This window comes from Tursiops truncatus, chromosome 15 (genome assembly GCF_011762595.2).
Source record: "Tursiops truncatus isolate mTurTru1 chromosome 15, mTurTru1.mat.Y, whole genome shotgun sequence".
NCBI classification, from domain to species: Eukaryota; Metazoa; Chordata; class Mammalia; order Artiodactyla; family Delphinidae; genus Tursiops; species Tursiops truncatus.
Genome location: NC_047048.1, coordinates 20175830 through 20200234, shown reverse-complemented (window position 1 = coordinate 20200234; position 24405 = coordinate 20175830). Strand labels below are relative to the sequence as shown.

At 52.1% G+C, this 24405-nt stretch overlaps 1 protein-coding gene across 1 annotated transcript; it reads right to left on the bottom strand.

The window, feature by feature from the left end:
* Positions 1–69: 69 nt before the first annotated feature.
* On the bottom strand, positions 70–21779 carry ERN2 (endoplasmic reticulum to nucleus signaling 2). Its single transcript, XM_019922053.3, has 22 exons — positions 21696–21779; positions 19958–20063; positions 19574–19607; positions 19256–19355; positions 15310–15382; positions 15063–15170; positions 14635–14736; positions 13112–13376; positions 11161–11239; positions 10922–11069; positions 10689–10810; positions 9820–9975; positions 9382–9550; positions 3603–3687; positions 3275–3464; positions 3096–3195; positions 2822–3021; positions 1409–1556; positions 1193–1320; positions 537–660; positions 388–455; positions 70–303 (listed from the first exon to the last, which is right to left on the bottom strand). The coding sequence occupies exons 1-22, from the start codon at positions 21777–21779 to the stop codon at positions 91–93; spliced, it is 2802 nt and encodes a 933-aa protein (XP_019777612.2). The 3' UTR covers positions 70–90.
* Positions 21780–24405: the final 2626 nt, after the last annotated feature.

The window sequence follows — 24405 nt, the reverse complement described above, 5'->3', positions numbered from 1 at the left end:
GGGGTGCCTGGCACCCGGGTTCCGGCCACACTGTTGCTCTGGTGTCCCTGGCGGCCCAGCCTCTGCTGGTCTTTTCGACGCCAGGCCATCTCAGCTCCCAGCAGCTCCCAGGCTCAGCGCCTGGGCCCCTGAGGCCGGCAGATAGTAGGGCAGGAAGAGGCTCTCAGAGGCGCAGCTCCTCAGGGCATGGTACGTGTGGAGCAGCAGCCGTGGGAAGCGGTTTGTGAAGTACTGGACGAAGCTGTCAGGGACAGGGCCCAGCGCCTGCCGTACCTCGGCCGGGAGCTCCCTGTAGTGATGCTTCTGGAGGGGTCAGAGCAGAGAGCCCGGGCTTAGCTGGACCAGGCCTCCCCACCTTCCAGGCCCCTCCCAAGCCCTGGAACACACCTTGTTTCTCACAGCACGGAGCAGGTCTCGCACCGACGTCCCCTTATACGACCGGAACCTCTTCAGATCTGTGGACGGGGAGGTCGTTGGCACAGCCGTCCCCACTGGGCTCCCCTCGGCCTCCTGGGCCACCCGAGTCTGGCCTCTACCTGTGTGCAGCGGCACCGAGATGTGCTTGTGCCAGTCACTCCGGACCACCTCGGCGCCACCCGCCTCCAGCGCCGTCACCAGCGGCCCCTGCTCAGGCTCCTTCTCCAGCCAGTCGCTGGCGTCCTAGGACCCACAGCTCCTGAGCCTCCTGAGTGGGCTCGGAGGCCACAGGCCAGGAGTGTCCTATGGCTGGGGCAGTGCAGCCGCCGAAGCTGCTCGGGTTAGGGTAAGTATTATTGCCTCCTATGGAGTGTGGCTTCTCTGTGCTGTGCGGGGTCTAATCCAACCGGTGACAGAGGTGCTGTCGTCCCCGTTTTACAGATGAGCAAACAGGCTCAAGAGGCTCAAGGTCACACAAGTGGAATGGGCTGTCTGGGCACGAGTATAGCAGGAGGGACGACTAGGGCTGAAAGGAATGGGGTCTAGCCTCACATGAGGGGCAGCTGGGCTGGGGAAGCGGTGCTGAGGAGACCGTGCAGTGCCAAGATGGCAGCGTTCGGGAGTCTGGGCTCTGCCTTGATTGAGATAAGGATCTGGGCTGCCTGGAACAGGTAGACGAGTCTCTCTTCCCCCAACCAATCTGGCTTCCCCTCTCTTGTTGCTCAGGACCCAAACTTGGGACTTTCTGGGGCCGCTCCCCAGATTTCCTCCTGACCTGGAAGAACTGGAGCTGCTTGGCTCTGCTCCAAAAGAAGGGGTGGGCCAGCACCTGGTGAGCAGAGGGACGAGCCTGTGGCAGGGGGCTCAGCATGGCCTCCACCAGGTTCCAGGCAACGACCTTGTCTGTAGGGGCAAGAGGGAGGGACGGCTTCAGGCCCGCGCAGGCTCTGCCCTGCTTCCTCCCTCCTCTGCCAGCCCAGGTCCCCCTCACCGTGGGCCTCTTCCTCCAGGTGAGCCAGGCAGGGAGAGCCTGCAAGGATGTTTGCCTGGCGATAAAGACTCTCTCCGAAGGGGTGGCTGCCACTGGAAAGCACATAGTAGAACACGCAGCCTGCAGAGAATATGTCCACTGCGCTGGTCTGGGGGCCAGAGGGACAAGCATAAGGAGGAAGTCTCTGCTCCAGGAGGTCTGCCGGGCTACATTCTCCCCAGGGCTGATATGGCAGCTGGGGATCTGGCTCGGACTAGGACACAAGGACACTTCCCAAGAGGCATCCTCTTGGCCCTAGATCCCCTCCCCTCTGCACTGTTGAAAGGGACCCACGGTTTTCATCCAAAACCTTTGCCCCTACTGAGCCTCTAGTTTAGGTTTCCAAGTGTCATTCCTCCAAGTCTGGTGGGCAACACAACCAAGTGAAGCTGGGCACGCATGAGGCGATCAGGCAGCGGTGAGGACTGTATGATCTGTTGCTGGCCCTGTCCGCACATGGCCACTGGCACTTAGCTCCAGCTGGTTGCCTCCAGGGGACTTTCTCAGTGGCAGAGCTTTTGATTTTCCAAGTGAATCCAGAAATCTAGACTTTTATGTGCAATTTCCCAGAAGTTAAAATATTGGCTGCTAATTTAAAAAATCAAAACCTGCACAGGCTCCTAACATCAGTGCTTTGGTCCTTGGGCCTCCAGGTTGCCAATCCTAGCTTTCTCTAAACTTCAGGGGTGGGGTGGCTTTGCCTGGTGACTGTCCTTGCGTGTTACTCTCATCCATGCCTGTGACTTTCCCCTACACACCAACTCAAAAATCTGTAATCCTGGGGTCTCCAACTCAAGTGTCTCTGGAGGTCAGACACTGCTCTGTGCTCCAGTTATATCAGCTCATGTGATGCTCCCCCGAACCCTCCGCATCTGGGTGGCTCTCCACGCTGGCTACACGTTACAGTCACTGGGGGTCAGTTACTGGGTGTGGGACCCGGGCACCTGAATTTTTTTCAAGTTCCCCAGTGATTGTGCATCACAGTAGAGATGAAAACTATTTTCTAGTTCAGAGTTTCTCAACCTCAGTACTACTGACATTTTGGACCAGATAATTCTTCGTCCTGGGGGACTGTCCTGTGCGTTGTAGGATGTTTCGCAAGCGTCCCTGGCCTCTGCCCATTAGATGGCAGTAACAAGCCTCCCTTCCCCTGCCAAGTGTGACATCCAAAAATGTCTCCAGACATTGCCCAAAGGTGGCAAAAATCATCCCTGGTTAAGAACCATACCCTGGGTAAGAAGGGAGGAATTATCCCCACTTTACAGATGAAGAAACAGGCTTGGAGGAGTGACTGAAGGTCACACAGCGGGCCCGGACAGGAGAGGCACTGGGCAGGGAATGATTACTGCGGCCTGGGGCGGCGGGAGGACTCACGGGGCTGTCTGGGGGCAGGAGCTGCAGGAGCTCGGGCGCCATCCAGCCTTCTGTACCGGGGACGCCTGAATGGAGGCTGAAGCTGCAGCGGCCAGCGGGCAGCTTCTTGCAGAGGCCAAAGTCTGAGAGGACCACTCTGCCTCGGCCCTGGCTGTCGGGCCCCGTAATGAGGACGTTGCCGGGCTTCAGGTCCCGGTGCACTGTGAGAGCGGAGCAGAGTTGAGAGCTGAGGGGGGAGTCGGGAGCTTGGATGGAGGGCGGAAGGGGCTGGTACCTATGTGTAAGGAATGCAGGTGGGCCAGGCCCGCCATCAGCTGCTGCAGCGCCATCCCGGGCTCCAGGCCCCAGCGGTCCGTCTCCGGGTGTTCCACGTACTGGGGAGCGGCGAGGGGCAGAGGTCACCCCGCGGCCCAGGACCCTGCCCCCCCGCCCATCCCTGAGCACAGGTTTCACCTCCCGCAGCGAGGCCCGGCAGAGCTCCAGGGCGATGTAGTGGAACTGCGGTCCCCGCTCGGTGCAGAAGTAGCGGAGCACGTTGGGGTGCCTGTCAGACTCCTGCAGCATCTGCACCTCCCGCCGGACCAGGCCGAAGCACTCACGGAGGAGCCGCTTGACCGCCACGGCCCGCCCCTCGAACTGTCCCCTGGGAGGTGGCGAGCGGAGGTCCAGAGGGCAGAAGAAGGCAAAGGTTAGGAACTGTGCCCACCTCGGGGGTTCTCGGAGAGAATGGCTCTCCAAGGGACAGTGGCCATCCCCAGCCTGGCTCCTGGCTGCCGCTCACCGGAAAACGAAAGTCCCGCCTGCCCCGCGGCCCAGCACGTCCTTGGGATTGAAGGAAATCTTCCCCACCACGGTGAGCTGCTCGGCTGGGGGGAGGGGAGGGGGGGTCTCAGGGAGACCTGCCCAGTCCCAGCTCCCCCACCTCGGCCCTTCTCCGGCCTCCCCCTTCCATGCCCCGCCTGGTGCCAGACTGCTTGGGTCCAGTGTCTCGTGCTGCCACTCAATCCGTGTGAACTTGGGCGAGTGACTTAACCGCTGTGCCCTGGTCCTCTCATCTGTAAAGTGGGACCTATGTCAAGGATCCTGCACAATATTATCGTGAGGATTAATGGAAGAAACGGTGGGGGAGAGGTTCACTCTACTGTCCTCTTTTATCCTTCTCCCTGTTTTGGCATCTTCTGCGCAGGTTTCTTTCCTTTACCCACCTCCACCAGTTATAAACCCTTTTAACTAAGGAATTCGCTTCCAACAGGAAGGTGAGTTTTGGCAGCCGTAAGCGTGAGGAGGGTGAATGCTGTTGCAGAAAAGACTGTCCTGGAAGAGGGCGGGGCGGGGTCAGTGGGCATTTGGATGCTGAGCTGTCCCAGAGTTAGTTCTAGGGCAGCAGGGATTCCCCAGAAGGCCTTGGTTTCCTGTTAAGAAGGATGAGGTTGGACTGTTACTGCTCTTCCTTTTGGGTTGCTTGCAAGAGACCCCTCACAATGCACCAGGCTGCACCTTGCTCAGATCCAAGGGGCCCCATGCTCGCAGCTAAGTGTATCTGGCGCCCCTAGAGCTGTGTGCCCCTCCGTGGCCCTGAGAACACTCTCCTTAGGAAGAGCTGCCAGCTTCAGTCTCTCTAATCAGCTCTTGGAAAAGCAAATGAAAATCAGCATCAGGGATCAGTGAGAAAAGTATTAAGCTGTCCCTCAGCACTGCTCTGGATTATTGGCTTAAACAGTCACTCTCATCTCCTGACGAGATGCAAGCAGTAACCGAAATTTGTATACCATGGACACTCAGGCGTGTGGGCCCAGGGCCTTGCTGGAAGCACATCGCCCACAAGTAAGATGGGCCTGTCTCTCCGGCAGCTCAGGAAGCAGGGACAGAGCTGCGGGAAAGCCTGTTTGAACCAGCCATGATCAGCTGGCTCCAGGTGAGGGTCCCTGAGCACTTCCGACCCCTCTTCTGTACCTACTTGCTTCGTTCTGCTGCGTTTCCTGTCTCTTATGTGTCTGCCTTCCCTGCTCTGGATGCCCTTGGCATGAGGTGAAGACTTGCTATGTGCTTTCTGGGTTAGATTCAAAACTAACTCTAGTTTCAGGAGCACCCTCAATGCTGGGATGGAGGCCAGACTTCTGGCCTTGAATGCAGAAATAATGAGCCAGGGGGCTTCCCTGGTGGCGCAGTGATTAAGAATCTGCCTGCCAATGCAGCGGACACAGGTTCGAGCCCTGGTCCGGGAAGATCCCACATGCCACGGAGCAACTAAGCCCGTGCGCCACAACTACTGAAGCCCACGCACCTACAGCCCGTGCTCCACAACAAGGGAGGCCACCACAATGAGAAGCCCGCGAAGCCTGTGCACCGCAACGAAGAGTAGCCCCCACTCGCCGCAACTAGAGAAAGTATGGGCGCAGCAGCGAAGACCCAATGCAGCTAAAAATAAATAAGTTTTTAAAAAGCTTTTGCACAGCAAAGGAAACCATAAACAAGACCAAAAGACAACCCTCAGAATGGGAGAAAATATTTGCAAATGAAGCAACCGACAAAGGATTAATCTCTAAAATTTACAAGCAGCTCATGCAGCTCAATAACAAGAAAACAAACAACCCAATCCAAAAATGGGCAGAAGACCTAAATAGACATTTCTCCAAAGAAGATATACAGACTGCCAACAAACACATGAAAGAATGCTCAACATCATTAATCATTAGAGAAATGCAAATCAAAACTACAATGAGATATCATCTCACACCAGTCAGAATGGCCATCATCAAAAAATAAATGCTGGAGAGGGTGTGGAGAAAAGGGAACCCTCTTGCACTGTTGGTGGTAATGTAAATTGATACGGCCACTATGGAGAACAGTATGGAGGTTCCTTAAAAAACTAAAAATAGAACTACCGTATGACCCAGCAATCAATCCCACTACTGGGCATATACCCTGAGAAAACCATAATTCAAATAGACACATGCACCCCAATGTTCATTGCAGCTCTATTTACAATAGCCAGGTCATGGAAGCAACCTAAGTGCCCATCATCGGATGAATGGATAAAGAAGATGTGGCACATATATACAATGGAATATTACTCAGCCATAAAAAGAAACGAAATTGAGCTATTTGTAATGAGGTGGATAGACCTAGAGTCTGTCATACAGAGTGAAGTAAGTCAGAAAGAAAAAGACAAATACCGTATGCTAACACATATATATGGAATTTAAGGAAAAAAAATGTCATGAAGAACCTAGGGGTAAGGCAGGAATAAAGACGCAGACCTCCTAGAGAACGGACTTGAGGTTATGGGGAGGGGGAAGGGTGAGCTGTGACAGGGCGAGAGAGAGTCATGGACATATACACACTAACAAACGTGGTAAGGTAGATAGCTAGTTGGAAGCAGCCGCATGGCACAGGGAGATTGGGTTGGTGCTTTGTGACAGCCTGGAGGGGTGGGATAGGGAGGGTGGGAGGGAGGGAGACGCAAGAGGGAAGAGATATGGGAACATATGTATATGTATAACTGATTCACTTTGTTATAAAGCAGAAACTAACACACCCTTGTAAAGCAATTATACCCCAATAAAGATGTTTAAAAAAAAAAAAAACAATAATAATGAGCCGGGAGGCTCAGTCTGCACAAAGATATTCACCATTTGCTCAGCCTTCCATATCATGGTAATGGAGAAGCAGCAAAGGCAGGAGAGAAGTTCTAAAGTAATCAAAAGTTGTCACACGATGGGGAAGCAGTGTACAGTCAGAATTCCCTCTGAAAACCTCAAGAACATGTGATGTATTGTGTTGCTTCTTGTACACGGGTTGGGAAACCATTAAAGTGGTCACCTGTCTTCATGGGTATTGCCAAAATGCAAACAGAGGCAACATCCCAGAGTTGACCTGCTTTTGAGTTCCTGAGCTGCTCCTTACTGGCTTTGTGAGTCTGGGGTGGGGTGCCGTGAACCTTTCATTTTCTCTTCCATAAAATCAGCGTTATGATAGTATCCGCCTCACAGAAATGTTGTGACTATCATACGAGTTCATGCACGCACAGCATTTAGGAAAGTGCCCGGTACACAGTAAGCGCCATATAAATGTGAGCTCTCAGTGTTAACTCTGGTTCAGGCTTGAGTGCGCCCACTTGCCGCTGAATGTACCATGTAGCCGGTGGTCCCGGAGGACACCCAACCAGGCACGTGTAGATGGATTTGTGGAGGTTAAATGAGAGTGGGACAGGACCCCGCTGTAGATTTTGTGAACCATAAAAAGGTCCCGAGGAACGTTGTTCTCCCCGCACCAAAAGGAGAAGCAAGATTTCCAAAGTCAGAGTTCCTGACATAGAGGTCCTAAGAATAAGAATAGGTTGCCACACGGTGCCAGTGTGGCAGGGGCTTTTTTGGAGAGTGGTTCTTGAAGCTTTTCTGCCATCTGCCACATTCGTTTATTTGACTCTCCCTGCACTAAAGATTTTTGATACACTGGACTCCATATTGTTGCCTATTGGATGGGCAAGTCCCAGCCTATTAACTCTGCCTGTTCCTCACACCTGCTCGGCACATATTCACTCCATATATATTTATTGAGTTGAGAAGGGCTGTTTAAGAACCTGCAGTGGCCAGTCAGCCACTGCCTCAACAGATATTCCCTGAGCCATGCTCTGGGTCGAGATTGCAGCAGTAAGCAAGGCAGGCTGAGCCCAAGCACCTGTTCTCCAGTTTACCACAGTCCCATCATGCCCTATTCTCTCTCCTATGTGGCTGCTTCACTTGTTTACTTTATCCACCTGACCTACCCATGAGCATGAGATTGCCACCTTCCTTTCAGCTTCCGGAATGTGTACCCTGCTTCCTCTCATCTCTGAACCTTCCCCTTGCTACTGGTGCCACCTGGACTGCTGCTGTCCCCCGCCTCCCTGTTCACCTGGGTAATTCCTTCTTATCCTTGGGATCACAGCTTAGACTTGCCTTTCAGGACAATTCCCATGTCCCCATGTCTGAGCTACATGCCCCTCCTTTGTGTTCCTATAGCTCCCTGTAGCCTCCCCAACCGCATCACAGCATTTATCACAGAGCCTAGTAACAGCCTGTCCTTTCCTGGCTTTGCCTAGAGGTCATGAAAACACCAAAGTAAAGTTTATGAAAACTTTAAACGAAGAAAGTGAAAGAAATAGAAAGGTTTCTTTTCAATTCCAGAGGGAATCCAGTATTATAAAGAGATTGTTACCACTGAGTTTTGTAACAAAGGTACCAAGCTCTAGCTGGGATTCTTGTCCTGAAGCACTGATATCACTTTGATTATTTTCTTATAGTGAGTAAAGAAGTTTAAGTGTTTTATATATCAAGGATGAGCCAGGGCTGGGATTCAACATCTTTTTTTCTCCTCCTCTGAGGATTATCGGTATCTGCGGACTCACAAGGGGACTGAGACGTCTGGGGAAGGAATTCCATCCTGTCAATGACTGGGACCGTGGACCGGGGTCGTGAGGGACACCTGAACGATGATGGCAGGAGGAACAGCAAGGTCATTTGACAAGAACCACCTGGGACAAGTGGAGTCTGGGTCATCTGGGGAAAGACTTGGCTCGAGTCAGAAGGTCCAAGGAGATGAGTGTTTCAGGGTGCAGTGGGGTGAGTATTACTTGGACCCACCCAGAGCCAGTAAAGTGATCGGAACTGCAACTCTCAGGGCTCAGGCAACTCGGCAGCGGGGGGTTTTCTACAAGAGCTGAGCCCTGAGGAAGAGAGCTGCTTCCCTCTCAGCACAGGGAGGCGAACGCAAGGGGGAACTTTGGGAGCCGCACGGGAGCCGCACGCCAAGCATGGGGCGGACTTCACGCTGAGTTAAGGGCACAGCAGAGTGGCTCCAAGGCTCCAAGGCAGTGGTTTGAGCAGTGACAGGAGGGTCCAGCAGCAGTTCACACAAAGGACCGAGGCCAGCCCAGCCCGGAGCCAAAGAAACAGGAGAGAAGTAGCCTGGACTGACCACTAAAAGCATGTGGAAGTTCCCCTGGGGCATCCCACAGATTCCAGAGGAAGCTTGAAAGGGCTTGTTTATAGGATGAAATTGAGAAAAGAGAAGAGAAACGTTTAAAAAATAAAAAGCCCTAAAGAGAAAAGGAACCAAATGGTACCTAGGTGATTTACTATTATTGTTACCAAATATGATGTTATTTTAACACAAATATTAATAACATCACATAGTCTGATTTGATAGTAATGGTGATGTAACCTCTCATCATGAAGTGATGTCATGGGGTGGGTGTTATTATTCCCATTTGACAGATGAGAGAACTGAAGCTCAGAGGAGTTAAGCAATTCATCAAAGTTAACAGTTAGTAGAGTTAGATCTATACCCAGTTCTATCTGCATCCAGGGTCCTTGAACATAACGACAACAGTAAAAATGATGGAAAACATTTTCAGAGGGCTGAACTACATAGCAGGCACTATTTGACGTTCTCTCCTGTTAACTCATTTAGGCCTGGCTACCCCACTATAGTGGCTTCTAATACACCGACTTTGAAGCTAAACCTTCCCCTCTCTTTTCTGTCCCTGACTTTGTCCTTTCCTGTTCATGTAAGCTCACCTTCAGGGTCTTCGAGTGGCTGGTCTTGCTCTGGGGGGTTTTGAAACCTCTTGCGGCTCCGTGGGGTGGCCCCGGAGGGCTGAGACTGAGCATCCTGTGAGATGTGAGACGGGCCTGCAGGTGCCAGGGAGGCCTGCTGCCACTGCTTCTCTGCCAGCTGCTGTTGCTGCTGCTGAAACATGGGGGCCTAAGAGGGCCCAGCCTTGGCCAGCCCCTGACCCATGATGGGCCCAGAAGCTGTGCCTGAGATGGCCTGTCCCTGGAGCACTGGCATAAAGAGCACAGTATCAAGGGCTCTGGGAGCTGCCAAGAGGACAGCAGGGGGCAGAATTGGATCTGGGTGAGGGAGAAAGTTGCCAAGTGGTCTTGGAGAAGAGAACCAGAGTTCCCCCTAGGAAGACCATGAGAGGGGCCTGAGGCCAGGGATGATGGGCTTACCTGCCTCATCAGGAAGAGAAGCCATCCTCCCAGGAGGAGAGCAGTGAGGCTGGCTGCCAGCAGGTCTTGGGGTCCCAGTCCTGGATGCAGGTCTGGGGTTTTCTCTTCAGGATGCAGCTCCAGGTTCGAAGGTTCCTCCCGGCTCAGGCTCAGGAGCTGGGGACAAAGAACCTTTCACTCTTAGCAGCCCCTCCCACTGTGGAACCCCTAACCCTTCTTCATGACCCAGTATAGGGCTGGGCTTAGCTGAAGGGGTGATGAGTGAGTGGTGGGAAACCTGGCACTCTCCATGCTGCTGAAACACCATGGTGCCCCAGTGGACTGGTCTTTCAGATCTAGCTGAGGACAAGCAATCTCCTGGGGTATCACTAAAACTTCAGATACTCTTGGGGCATCACCAAAAAATTCAGATATCCACCTCCAGAGATTCTGAATTCAGCGGGGGCGGGTGGAGTGGGCTCCTAGGTGATTCTGATAAGCAACCAGATTTGAGAATTACGTCTCCAGGTCATGCCTGTTCCTTCTGAACTTGAACTATTGGCAACTCTTGTCCAGTCCTCTCCCAGGAGGACATGCTTTTATAGTTTTTCCATTTTCATTTTCTCACTTGATAAATATTTTGTAAACTTTAAACTGAAGAAGAATAAAGAAAACTGTGACCCATGTTTCACAATTTAGATAGCCAATATCTTTTTAACACTTCTAACACTCTTCTGGCAATAACAACAAATGAAAGTTTTCCTTCCGAGAAATTGTGAGGTCAGTTGACCCACCCCGAATGTTATTCCTAGAAGCCTGAGGAAAAGGTCCAAGGGCTGCACCCCCGCTGCCGCACCTCCCCCCATGCCCTCTACCCCACTAGCACTGACCTCCAAGAAGAGAGCTGGGGCCTGGGTGCCCCCTGAGGGTCTGGTCCCAGAAGTCCCACTCCCTGGGGTGGGATGGAATCTCAGCATGGTCGTGTGCAGGACTGGGGGTGGCTCATGGTGTCCTAAGGGGCAGGGAAAATGTCAATGGGTTGGAGGTGATCTCAGCCTTCCAGCTCATAAACTGAGCTCACAGGTCCTTTATCCACTCTAAATTTGGGTAGAGGGGGTCTCACCAATGAGAAGCCACTGGCTAGGGAGGGCCGTACTGCCTGAGGGGTATCTGACAGCAGTGCTAGGTGAGCCCTCTCGCTCTCCTGAGACTTGGAGTGTCACCTCATCTGTGGTAGGGCCATCCGTGGGGGCCAGGGTCAGTCCACGAGGCTATGGAAGAAGGTGGAGAGTCAGGAGTGGTGGGGGGAGACTTCTCTCCTGCTCTATCCCCTCTTTCCAGCCCCTCAGAGAACCTTCTCACCACTAGGGCCACCCCTGTGTGAACCAGTGCTTTAGACACATAGAAGCCAGCTTCATCCTTCCCCACATACAGCGTCATCCTAGTGGGGGAGAGGAAAAGGGGGAGGAGAATGAGTGATGGTGGTGGGTAGTTTCAGTCACCGTAGTACCCGTTTCCTTGTATTATCCCCGCCCACACTGACTCTGGGCTGGGCCAAGTGACTTGCTTTGGCCAGTGAGACAATAGCAGATGTGACACAAACACAGTCTTGAGAAATGCTTGTGCACTGGCGTTTGCCCTCTCATGGGGTTCTTTGGAACCCCGGGACCACCAAAGAAGGAAACCCAGGCTAGTCTGCAGGGGCATGAGAGACCTCATTTGACATCCCATAGGCTAAATAGTCCACCAACTACGAGAGAGCTGAGTGAAGCTATTCTAGATTGTCCAGGCCCAGCCAAGCCACCATCTGGCTGCTCAAACCAGAAAACCACCCAGCTGACCCACAGAATCTTGAAAAATAATGAATGTTTGTTTGTTTTGAAGCTCTAAATTTTGGGGCTGATTTGTTATATAGCAAAAGCTAACTGATACAAGCTCTGTAGTCATTGTTTCTAAATCTATTTCTAGCCCAGACCTCTTCCATGAGCTCAATCTTCTAAATCTGAACTCATTTCCTCATTCCTTAGCTCCCCCTTCTTCCCCCACTTCCTCCCCGTTCTTCCCCCACTTCCTCCTCACCCCCACCACTTCCTCCTCCAGTGCTCCCTACCTTTGAAAACGACCGCACTCATGCGCCTCTAGAAACCTGAGCAAAATGGTTGACTCCTTGTTCTAATCACCAAATTTGTACTGGTTTTTCCTCTTAATATCTGTTACCCTCCACTTATTTCCATCTCTAGCGTTTCTGCCCTGGTCCAAAGTGTCTTCATCTCCTGCCTGAACTAATGCAATATTCTGTGAACACTTCCTCCCCACAATTCTAAGATACTCTTCACACTGCAGCCAGTTATCTTTCTGAAATGAAAATACGATCAAATCACTTCTTTGCCTAAAACCCTCTAGTGGCTTCTCCTTAGCCTTGTCCCAAACCCTTTAAATGATCCTACAAGATCCCTGTTTAACAGCCTCAGACTTTATTCTCTGCTCAGAGCCGTGCTCCAGCCTTAATTTATTTTGTTAACTTAATCTGTTCCCTGATTGCCATGGTCTCTCTCTCTCTCTCTCTCTCTCTCTCTCTCTCTCTCTCTCTCTCTCTCGTTTCCTCTTCATCCTTTAGGTTTCAACTTATAGGTCCCTTCCTCTAGGAAGCTTTCTATGATTACCTTCTGCCCCCAGTCTTGATTTCAGTGCCCTTCCTATACATTCCCATGACACCCTATACTTCTCTTATCTCATCCTTTATCATACCATATTATGATTACGTCTTTACGTACCTGTCTCCCCTACTAGACTCTGAGATTTTTGTAGGTAGGAACACTGGCTGTATTACTGTACTCCCAGAGCCTAGCAAGCAATTGCTACATAGCAAGTGCTCAATTAATATTTGTGGGATGAACTGAAAGAACGGATAATCCCCAATTTTCCCAGTCTGTCTTCCGGCTCCCCAAGATGGGGACACTAATGTATTTGGTGTTGCAAGGAAGGTTCATATTTAAAGTTTTCAACAATCAGTAAACACATAGTACCTACCAAGCATAACAGGTGCCTGCTGTAGCACTGGGGTAGAGACATGGAGGCCCCTCCTAGGCCAGACTTTACCCTATCAGTTGCTGAACAGTGGGGCCAACCAGGGGGTCCTGGGAGCACATGGGGGGTGGTGCAGGGCACTGGTTATTTACCAAACTGCTTGAAATATTTTGACCCCTGGTTCAGCTGCACTGGCGTGTCATGGTCGGACATCACACCTGCCCACTGGACCTGGGCTACAACACTTGCAGAAGCTCCTCCCCAGTCCCCAGGCGTGGGCACTTACAGCAGCTGGGTGTCTAAGGCAGAGAAGTGAGTGGCAGTGTCCTGGGGGCCTGAGGCGGGCAGTTGGATGTGGCCCCAGCGGAGGGCAAGGAAGTGCAGGGTGTCCCGAGCCAGTGTGAGATGGGGCAGCTGGCGCAGGCTGTCCTGGTGCCATGTGTAGACGCCCACCACAGGTACGCCTAAGTCCTGGGTCCACAGCACCGCCCCGCTTCCTGGATCCACCGTTAGCAGCAGGCCCATCCCACAGGATGCCAGGTAGCTCATGTCTGCCAAGAAAGATGGCTGAGGAGATGTGGTCAGGGAGCCCTGACCTGAGGCACCTCGGAGCATCTTGAGGTGGGGAAGCTGCTCTGAGGGTGGGCCATCAGGAGGGCCGCTCAGGTACGTGGAGGTCAGGTGAGATCACCTGGAGGGTAATCAGGACATAGGAAGTTCACTGGGTCACTTTGATCAGGGTCAGCTGGCAGCTGTGTAAGACGTAGGGGGTCAGTCATGGTCATCCAAAGGCGACTCAGGTGTGTGAACCAGTCCTTGTCGCTTAGGATGTGGGGTAGTCAGTCATGGTCTGGCTGCTGGTCAGTCAGGGAGGTCTGGAGACATGTGGGTAGCGTGGAAGTCATTTAGAAGGTGAAGGGTGTCAGCCAGGGGCCCTCTGGGTGTCACCTGTGATGTGTCAAGGTCGCCTGCATGAGTTCTCTCGTGGAATGGTGGAGTCAGGGTCTGAGAGGTGGCTTGGGGCACCTTTGGGGTCACTCAGGCATTTGGGAAGGAGAGTTATTATTTTTTTAAAAACACATGATTATATTTTAATACACAACTAAAATACAAAACACCATAGTAAATTGATGGCAATAAAATATGGCGTTTCATTTGCATTGCCTGACAAATGGTTAGCATCCTTAGTCATAAATGAGTTCTTAGGAACCAGTAACAAAGACACTGGTATACCAAGGGAAATGAAACAAACAAACAAAAAAAAGAAGAAGATGCAATAACCCAAGTAACTAGAAGGATTAAGCATATATGAAGATGACTGAGCTGAACAATAACAGAAGAAAAGCAGTTTCTTTGTAATATCATATTACCAAAGGTTAAAAATCTAACATTTGTAGTTTTAGGAAACATAGGGAAGGACAGTTATAATATCAAGGGGGTGGTGAGTCTGGGGGAGGTCACTTAGGGTCATCTGTCAGGGGTTGTTCAACATTTGGGGGACTGCTCAGGGTGTGCAGGGGTTGTTTGGGGTCACTCAGGAGGTGGGGAGCACCCAGGGTGACCTGGCTGGGCTTATTGGGAGTACAGAGGAATTAGGATGTTAAGAGCTGCTCAAGGTACAGGAGGGTCAGGCTGGGTGTCGAGAGGGGTCACTTAGGGCTGTCTATCAAGGGTGTGTCATTCAGTACGTGGGGTCCCTCAGGAGTTCAGGTGGGTCAGAATGTGGTGGGGTTGGTCGTGGATACCACTCAGGGTTCCCTGAGTTGGGGACCTTGCTCCAAGGTGGAGCCAGAGAAGGGAGGCACTCACATTTCCCAGGTGAGCCGTCCACGGGGGCTGCTGCGTAGCGGCGGTAGGTGGTGTTCCAGCGCAGGGCTGGGGCCCTGGGGTCATGCATGGTGACCGTGTACTCTGGGGACACCCAGAAGCAGGGTTACCAGGAGCGCCCACGTGGTGCTCCTCTATTCCCATCCAGGGGACATCGTCTCATGGGGGCGGGGGCTTCCCGAGCACCCAGCCTGGAGGCCAGAGTCTTCAAACAGCATCAGGATAGCAGAAACTAGGTCTGTTTTGCTCACTGCTGTGTCCCCCGCTCCTTGTTCAGTGCTCAGGGAAGTGTTTGTTGACTGACAGAGTGATTGACTGGCCTGGACCCAGCGTGGATAGCAATTGCCAGGCCTGGGCAGAGCAAAAGGGGGGCTTCCCAGAGCTCGAGGAGCAGCTGGGGCCTGACTCACGCGTCCGGCCGATGTAGAGGCGGGGGGTAGAGGGTCGCTCTGTGGTCAGGGTCATCTGCGTCTTCCCTGATTCAGGGTCCACCACAAACCAGGCATCCTGCTTCCGGCCTGTGGAGGTGGGAAATGTGCTCGCTCTCAAGATGGCCTGGAGAGGGTGTGCAGCCTCTCCGTGCTGTGCCTAGCTGGCCTGTCCTGACCTAGGTCCAGTCCCTGCTGGACCAGGACTCCAGGCTGGAGAGACGCTTACCTGTATAGAAGACGCCGTCAGAGCTGCGACAGGGGGAGGCATGAACCAGCTCAGGGATGGTGAACGGCAGTCTCTGGGGAGTGGAAATAGCAGAGAAGCACATACAGCCTATTCGTTAGGTACAATTATTATCATATCCATTCCCAGAGGGGCTAAGTAATGTGGCTAATATCACACAGCTGCTAAGTAGCAGAGCCAGGCCTTGAGCATAGCCAGTTAGTTTCCAGACCCCTCACACTTAACCACTCTGCTACACAACCTCTTGAGGCGCTGCAGAAAATCCCACTCCCAGTGCCAAGATGCCACCTGATCACATGATGCTGGCCTGACCACCTCAAAAACACTTGCTGAGACTTGAAAACTTCAGTGGCCATGACAACCTTGGAGAGGCTGGGGAACTGTTCCACCCAAGAGACATGAGGACCAAATGCAAGGGGTGGTCTTGGTTTGGGTTCTGGACTGGAAACAATAAAGCACACCATTAGGAACTTGACAAAATTAATATGGATTGTGGATTAGATAACACTATTGTATCAACGTTAAATCTGCTGATTTTGATAATTTACTCTCAGGCTATGTAGGAGAAAATCCTTGTTTTAGGAATGCACAATGACGCTTTAGGAGTAAAGGAGCATAACGTCTGCAACTCATTCTCAGATAGTTCAGAAAAAGAAATTTTATACACACATGTGTAATATTATCCATCTGTTAAGAGAGAATGATAAAGTGAAAGTGATAAGATGTTAAAAATTGACGCATCTGGGTAGAGGGAATAAACAATTGCTCTGAACTATCTTTGCATTTTTTCCTTACATTTGAAATTATATCAAAGTGAAAAAGATCCCCAAACTCCACATACAGAGCTCTTGCCAGACAGCACCCCAGGCACAAGCAAGTACTGAGGGAAAGAGAGTCGGGGCTTCCCGGGGGCTCAGTCAGGATGGACAACAAAAGAAGTCCATACAACCTATGGTTGGTACGGTTAGTGCATGACAGGGGAGCACATGAAGTTGAGAGTACCTGATGCAGATGTGGGGGACTGAAGATGGACTGATGGAAGAAGTTCAGTTGTTTATTCATTCATTCAACAACCGTTTAATGAGCACCTATTACTAGCCAGGTGCTAGGACTCTGTTGTAACCAAGACTGACCAAGTGCCCTTCTGCACAGAGTTACATTTCTGGTGTGTGTGTGTGTGTGTGTGTGTGTGTGTGTGTGATAATAAACAAACAAAAACACATAAACCATAATGCCAGGTAGTGGTAAATATTATCAAAACAAACTCAGAGAACTAGGATAGACACTGATTTGAGATGTTATATCACATAGCCCAGCTAGGGAGTAAGTACCCAAGCCAAGGGAGGAGTGAGCCACAGGGTCATGTGGAGGGAGAGTGCTCTGGGCAGAGGGACAGAATGCTGAGGCCAACGGCAGGGCCACCTACCAACTGGCATGTTTAAGGAACAGCAAGGAGGCCGGTGCACCAGGAGTGGGGATGGAGAGGGGCAGAGTGGCCGAAAGTGAGGTCAGCTGGAGGCAAGATCACGGACTGGGAAGGAGTTTGGCTGTTACATTGGGACTTGAGGGATGAGTAGGAAACAGCCAGGGGAAGGGGAGCACTTCTCACAAATATTCTGCTTCTTCTTCTGGGCTCCCGGTGGATTATATTTCTTTTCCTGCTTAAAGTGGGCACAGCCATGAGACTTGCTTTAGCCAGAGGGAGGGAGCAGAAGAGACCAGGTCCACATGGATACTACAAGAGCCAGGGTGTGCTTCACCTCGTTCTCCTTTTCTGCTTTGGTGACTGAGAAGCCTCGGTTGCGATGGAGTGTCTAACAGCTTGGGTCTCCAGTAGACCACAGTGTACAGAGCCCCCGGGGGACCAACGCTGGGCACACGCTGTAAGCAGGAAGCAAGCTCTCTGGAGCCACGGAGCTTTGTGTGCTGTTGTCGCAGCGTGCTGCGGCTCATCCTGACTGAGTTGGGGAAACAGAGGCAGAATGGAAGAGGGTTCCAGACTCTTGGGGACAAGCTGGGTGAAGCCCCAGAGCTGGCACATTCAATAAGTTGATCGGTGTGTGTGCAGGTGTGTGCATGCATGGGTGCCTGTAGGTGAGCGAAGAGACGGCACGAGTGAGCTGGCCCTGGTGTGCTTTGTCAGGGCGACTGGACTCTATCCCAGATGCGGGGAGAGTGATGAGACTCACAACCACACCTGCCCATAAGACCCAGTGATGACCCCCAGAGCTGGATGGGACTGGAGGTCCACTCTCCACCCGGCCCTCCCCATGGGAGACATACTTGTTTAGATTCCATCAGTGGGCGCCCTGTGCTCTGGCTTCCAGTCGGGGGCTGGGATACGGGGAAGGGGCAGAATCAAGGCGAGTGTTCCTGGGTCTCCTCTCCACAGAGTCATGGAGGGCTGGCTGTGTCCCTCCCCCAAAGGCCTCAGCTCCTTCCCGGTGGTCCTCTCCTCAAGCCCCCTCTGGATCCTTCCCCTCCTCTGAGCTTAGGGCTGATACGTGGCACCCCACGGTATGGGCCATAGGACACAGCACCCTGCCCTGCGGTTTCCTACCTCGGCCCACACCTTTGTAAGGAATCCCGTTAATAAAACCGCCTCAAACTCTCCCGTTGTAGTGTGCCACCTGCTTGCTGGGACCTTGCCTGCTCACGTGCTAACATTTCTTACCAATTCGGTTTCCTAAATCACATGCGTAAGACCATCCCGGTAGGCATCCCATGGCACAGTCAGAATTCTGACACTGCCTGACTCTGCGCTTGGCCACATGACCAGCTTTGGCTGATGAGACTTTAGCGAATGCGGTACCGTCGGCCCTCCCTATCCGCTGGCTCCGAACCCACAGATTCAGTCAAATTCAGATTGAAAATATTTGGGAAAAAAAGTTCCAGAAAGTTTCAAAGAGCAAAACTTGTATTTGCCGCACACTTGCCAACTATTTACATACCATTTACATTGTATTAGATATTATAAGTAATCTAGAGATGGTTTAACGTATATGGGAGGGGGACTTCCCTGGTGGTCCAGTGGGTGAGACTCCGCGTTGCCAGTACAGGGGGCCCAGGTTCGATCTCTGGTCGGGGAACTAGATCCCGCATGCATGCCGCAGCTAAAAGATCCCACATGCTGCAACTAATTAAAGATCCCGCATGCCACAACTAAGACCAGGCACAGCCAAAATAAATAAATAAATGTGAAAAAAAATAAAGTATATGGGAGGATGCGTGTAGGTTATATGCAAATACTGTGCCATTCTAAATAAGGGACTTGAGCATCCTTGGATTTTGGTGGTGGGGGACGATTGACTTGTGGATACCAAGGGACGACTGTATAAGCAAAGCTTGAAAAATGCTCATGCACTGGCCTCGCCCTCTCTTGCTGCTTCTGGCTCCCTTGTTGATACCATGTGAACAAGCCCAGGCTTGCCTGTTAAAAGATGAGAGACCCCTGGCCCAGTTGCCCCCATCAAAAGCCAGCCAACTACCAACGAGTTTTCAGAAAGAGAGCCAGCTGACCGGAAGCGGACCACAGATGCTTGGGCAAACTCAGTCAAGGCCACCCAGCTGAGTCCAGCCTAAACTGTCATCTCACAAAATGATGAGTTAAATAAATGGTTTGTATTTTTAGTTTGAGTTTGGGGGCAATTTGTTATTTAGCACAAGCTAACTGATACATAGGTTTCCCCTTAAAACCCTCAGAGTCCCCTGGAGAACCCCCCGTGACGCCCTCAGAGGCCTGACAGTCATCCGGTCAACCTGCTCTGCAGACACAGCCAGAGTCACCCTACCACCCCCTTTCAACAGACCCCTCCAGACAGCCTTCCCCCAGTGCTCTCAGACTTCACCCTCTGCAGGACACTTGGATTCTGACCATACAGCCCTGCACCCTTTCAGTGCTCTGGCTAACAGAAGCCCTGACCCTCACCCATCCCAAGCACTGTAGGAAACACACCATTAATCCCTGTTGTTTCTGCGTCCCCAAGATGTACAGGCTGCCATCAGCTGGGTCTGAGAGAAAGGCTGTCCTGTGGGGCAGAGAGGAACGGGAGAAGGTTGGGTGCACGCCCCCTGGTTCCAAGAGGGCTCCTCCCCTCCAACTTCCCTGCCAGTAGGGGCCCACCCTCAAAGGAGGCACCACAGAGCTCCGGACCCAAATCTTCTCCCTTGCTTCCAGCCCACCCGCCCCTCCAGGCAACTATGGCTTCCCCATCTCTCAGTTGCCCGCTCCTTGGGGTCCACTTACTCTGTGACGTACATGGGCCCCTGGATGATGGGATCTGTAGGGACAGGGACAGGGGCATGAGTAGACTCCCCGTTGAAAGGCATACCTCACATTGGTGCTTACTGGGTGCCAGACACCAAGCCAAGCATTTGTCACGAGTGTAATGTAATCCTCCCGAGAACTCTGTGAGGTAGGGTTGTTACCCTTGGCCCCCTTTTACAGGTGAGGACATTGAGGCTCAGAGAGGTGAAGTGACTTTCCCAAAGTCACACAGCTGGTAAGTGGTAAAGCTGCCTGCGGACACCTGCTTCTTGGATTCTAGACCCCATGTTCTTATCGTCCACGCCAAGGTGACCTCCCCCCAACGCGAGATCCAAGGAGGGAGGAGTGACTGCCCTTGCTTACCGTCTTTCAGCGTCCACTTCAAGTCCCCTGTCTGCTTGATCAGTGCGTGGAGACTTCCATCCAGGGTGGACACGAACAGGAGGTTCTCTGGCGTGAAGGTCTGAACCTGCAGTGGAAACAAAGTCACCTCTTCTGAGAGGCCTGGGACCGCCCTAGTGCTTGCTCCAGGCAGGGCTGGCTGTGACTCCCCTTCCCCTAGAGGGAAACAGAGAAAGAAGGAAGGAGGACTGGGGAAGCTGCTGGCTCCTCCCACTGACCTCCACGACCCTAGAGAGGGGTTATGGTGGGAGCCGGGGGGCCTGGCTCCTTTACAAAAGGACTTCAGTGACCCTCACAGCCTCCCTAAGAGATTGGTGCTGTTATTCTCACCATTGCACAGGCGAAGGAGACTAAGGCTCAGGAAGGTTAGGTAATTAGCCTCCAGCCACACAGATAAGTGGCAGAACTGGGACTTGAACACCATCTCTCTGGTTCCAGTGCCCGGTCCCTTTCTCCTTTGCCTCCCCCAACCCATTCCGTCTCCCCAAACCGGCCCAGCTGCTTTTGGTGCCAGGCTCCAGCAGGCCCCCTGGACCAAGTGGGGGGGTGGCCAAGGGAGGGAGGGCTGGTGCTGCCCTGCGTCTGGCCCCTGCTGGGCTAACTCACCTGCTCCAGCCCTTCCTTGAGCAAACAGGGTGGGGCTGAGCTCCTAGCAGGAACCCTAACATCCGGGTGGCCTAGCCGCACCCCTGCAAAGGCCACATCCTGCTCCAGGACCCTCAGGCTTGGGGCCAAGCCAATGGTTTCGGAGTAGAGTCAGGAAACTACCTTCGGGTCCTCTCTTCTCCGGGCCTGTTTTGTGATCTGCAGCGTGGCAGGAGGGAGAAGTGATCTGGAGAAGAAGCTGCGGACTGATTGCCCACTGTTGAGTTTCGTTTGACCATCATCGTTTTTAAAATTTCGTTTATAATTAGCTACCAAGTTTTTAAAAATTGGAAAGATTTCACTTTAAAAAAAATCAAGATTTCTCATTTTTCTCATTTCTAGTTTTTTTTCTCATTTTTTCTGGAAACACCCGATCTGGCCACACTGTGCTCACATTCTTACTTGGCAACCGTCATCTGGGTCCTGAGCTGGAAGTGGGCACGGGGTGGCATGAGCAGTTGCCTCTATGATCCCAATAACTGCTCTGGGGGCTCCAGGCTGGACACGTGGGTTCTAGTCCTGGCTTTGCCTTCTCACTGCATTTCTGTAAGACTGGATTTTTCCGCTGTTGGCAGGGCTGCACCAGATACCCATACCTCCGGCTTATTGATCCCAGAGGTTGTGAATCAGGGGTCCAGTCACGGGTAAGGGGGGAGCGTTGTGATCCGCCTGAATTTGTCTGTAAAGCTGGGTGTATGGGCGCATTTCTCGACAGAGGACCTTCAAGTGGATCCTGAGTTCCAAGGAAGCCGGGGTTCCAGAAGTTTTAGGACGCCTGGCAGGAAAGCGAGGGTCCCCTCCCTCCACCCCCACCCCCATGCTGCAGGACGCGCGGGGTGTTGGGTCTACCTGCGCTCTTCCGCGCGGGCAAGTCTCTCCAGCTCGTGGGGCAACCGGCAACTCCCCAAAGCTAGGAATTTTTCTCAGGCCAGGGGCCGACTTGGGGCGACCCGGACCCGGGGGAGGGAGAGGAGCCCGCTGTGCTCCCGCCGCGCCCCAGCCGTCTGCGCCCCCGGCCCCGACCTTGGAGGCTCCGTGTCCGCCCGCTTCTCACCTGTGGTTCGAGCGTCCCGAGCAGCGCCGCGAGCTGCAGCAGGAACGGGGACCAAGGGCCGGATCCCCGGGCCGCGCTCGCCATAGCCCGCATAGACGGCGTCCACACAGCTGTCCTGGTCCCCGGGGCCACCAGGGGACCGCTGGGCTCCCGCCCGGCAGGAAGAGACTCCGCCCCGGGCTGGGCCAGTTGGACGCGCAGGGGCCGGGGCGCAACCTCAGCCCGTAATTCTGCTCTTTCCCCCGCCCTTCCCATCGCACTCACACCTGCATCCCTCGGTCACCCCGTAAGGGATGGCTCTGAGCTTTCCTGGAAAAGGGATGTTACCAACGGCGGCCCTTATGGAGAATGTACCACCTGCCAAGTATTGTACCAAGTGCTTTACATCCATCATTAACTCATTTAATCTTCACAGCATTTCCCATGTAACAGCTGGGGCTCAGAACTGGGATTCAGATTCAGATGTCTGACCTCAGAGCTTGTGCTCTTTGTTACTATGCCAGTGGCCTCTATTGAGAAATGATAAACGACAGATTAATTGGTTGGTTCAGTTATTCATTCAATAGATATTTATCTATTACCACAGGCTGGGAAGCAGGAGAGATAAGGTCTCTGTTTTCATAGAACTTGCAGATTCCTAAGCATTAGATATCAAACGCACACATGAAAGGCTGCCTGGCTATGGCCGTTAGTCCTAGCTGCAGGCAGACTTGGTTCAGGGAGGGCCTGCAGGGGTCCAGCTGGTTTTCAAGGTTTGACTCATTCATTTCTCCTTCTTTGTGTAAAAATCCCTGCTGATTTGAGGGTCGTGCAGCCTGGCTCTGCCACCATCTCCCCCTCCTTCTCTCTGTCATCCTTGGCCCTCCGGTCACACCGCCCACAGTCAATGAAGACTTTGCTGGCTGGCCCATAGCTTTCATCCCCACCCCCAATTCTGCTGTCATCTCTGGTGTCTTCAGTGTCACCTGCTCCTGCACGCTGACCCTGACCCACACTGTAATCAGCTCATGGTCACCCAGGCTTGCCCAAGTAACCCCAAGTCAGTCTTTCGTGGCTGGCATCTGCATTCCCCAGCTGCTGGGCACGGGGGAGTGCTAGGGGCTCACGGGTGCCTACTTCTCTACAGAATTGCCCTTGGCCACTGGAGCAGCCCAGTGCCCCCTGCCCATGACTGACGGACACGGGGTACAAAAGACCGGCCCTTTTGCCTCAAGGTGGGACGAACTCTGTGGTGCAGTTTGTGCTCGAGAGGTCCCCGTGAGATGCAGCTGAAGCCGGTCTCCAGCTGAGACCCCTCCTTCCTTGGCTCTTCCCCCTGCCCCATCCTGCTTCCCTCACTCCCCTTCTCTTAAAGAGTTCTTCCCAACATGTCACTTGAGCAAGAATCCCTGTCTCAGGCTCTGTTTACAAGAACCTGCCAAACCTAAGGCATCCTCTCACCACATTGTCATCAGCTGTAGCCTTGGAAAGCCCGACTCCCTCATGGCGCAGAAACCTCTCTTAGAAATATGTACATCATGAAGTCTTTGGTTCACTTGGTTACTCCTTCATGCTTAGCTCATCCAATACCGTCAAACCTAACTTCATAACCAAAGTGGTTGCTTGCCACTCTAGAGACCAACCCAAGCTACTGAACTTGTGGATGAGCCCTTCTTTAGGCTTTATATTTTGTGCACTGTACACTTGTTTCGGAATGTGCATTGTGTTTGTTAATTATGCTTGGATTCACAGGAATTTCTCATGCGATAAATTTGATTTGCATAGACTACAAACTACAAGTGAACTGGTTTAGATAATTTGTGTGTGTGTGATGATATAAGTAATACCCATTTTAGAAACTTTGCAAAGTTCAAAAAAAATATATAAATAAGAAAAGAACACTCATTCATTGTTCCACCTCTTGGAAACACAGCATCTCTGTTAACATTCTGTCGTATTTCCCCCAGTGTTGTTTTTTTCCTGCGCCTATACGTCTGGTGGGTACTATGTTGAAATATTAACAATGTTTTCCCTTCCAGAGCTTCTTTTTCCCCTGACAGCCCTTCTCCTATTTGAGTGAGGCTGCTCTGAATTTATTGCCTCAGAGAAGGGATGAGGAAGCAGAAAGAGAGGGAGAGGGAGAGGGAGAGAGAGAGAGGGAGAGGGAGAGAGAGAGAGAGAGAGGGAAAGGCTCTACAAAAAGAAAAAGGGACAATGCAGTAGAGACCAGTAAGGACAAGAGATAGGACACAATGAGACCATGGGCATCTCAGGGGATGGCGGCTGGGACAGATCATGACAAGGACTCAGTGCCGTCTTGCTTCCTGGCACTATGTAAACTCTATGGAATTTAAACCCACCCTGGAGAAAAGCTGGGAGAAGCCAGATGGGAATGAATTTCTTCCACCTGGCACAAGGGAGCTTAAAATAAAAAGTTAAATTGAGTTATAAAGATAAAAAGTTACATTTATTCGCCACACCTCGGTTTGTGCTCTGCTTCTGGACACATACATAAACCAATAACGTTTCTCCATTCTAGCAAAAGAATGTGAAAAACAGAAATGGTAATGGGAAAAATATTCCAATCATGATAGATAGCAATAAAAAGAAAGTCCTTAGGAATAAATTTAACTAGAAAGGCACAGGACCTATATGAAAACTATAAAGTCTTATGAAGGCTGTAAAACAAAATGTGAACAAATAAAAAGATATGACTATGTGGGAACACTTA

Excerpts from the sequence above, each read along its gene's own strand:
- ERN2 (XM_019922053.3), bottom strand. The coding sequence starts at position 21,779 with ATGGCGAGCGCGGCCCGGGGATCCGGCCCTTGGTCCCCGTTCCTGCTG. Across the intron at positions 10,811-10,921 it reads TAGCCAGTGGCTTCTCATTG|GACACCATGAGCCACCCCCA; the intron begins GTGAGACCCCCT and ends CCTGCCCCTTAG. Across the intron at positions 456-536 it reads CTCGGTGCCGCTGCACACAG|ATCTGAAGAGGTTCCGGTCG; the intron begins GTAGAGGCCAGA and ends CCCCGTCCACAG.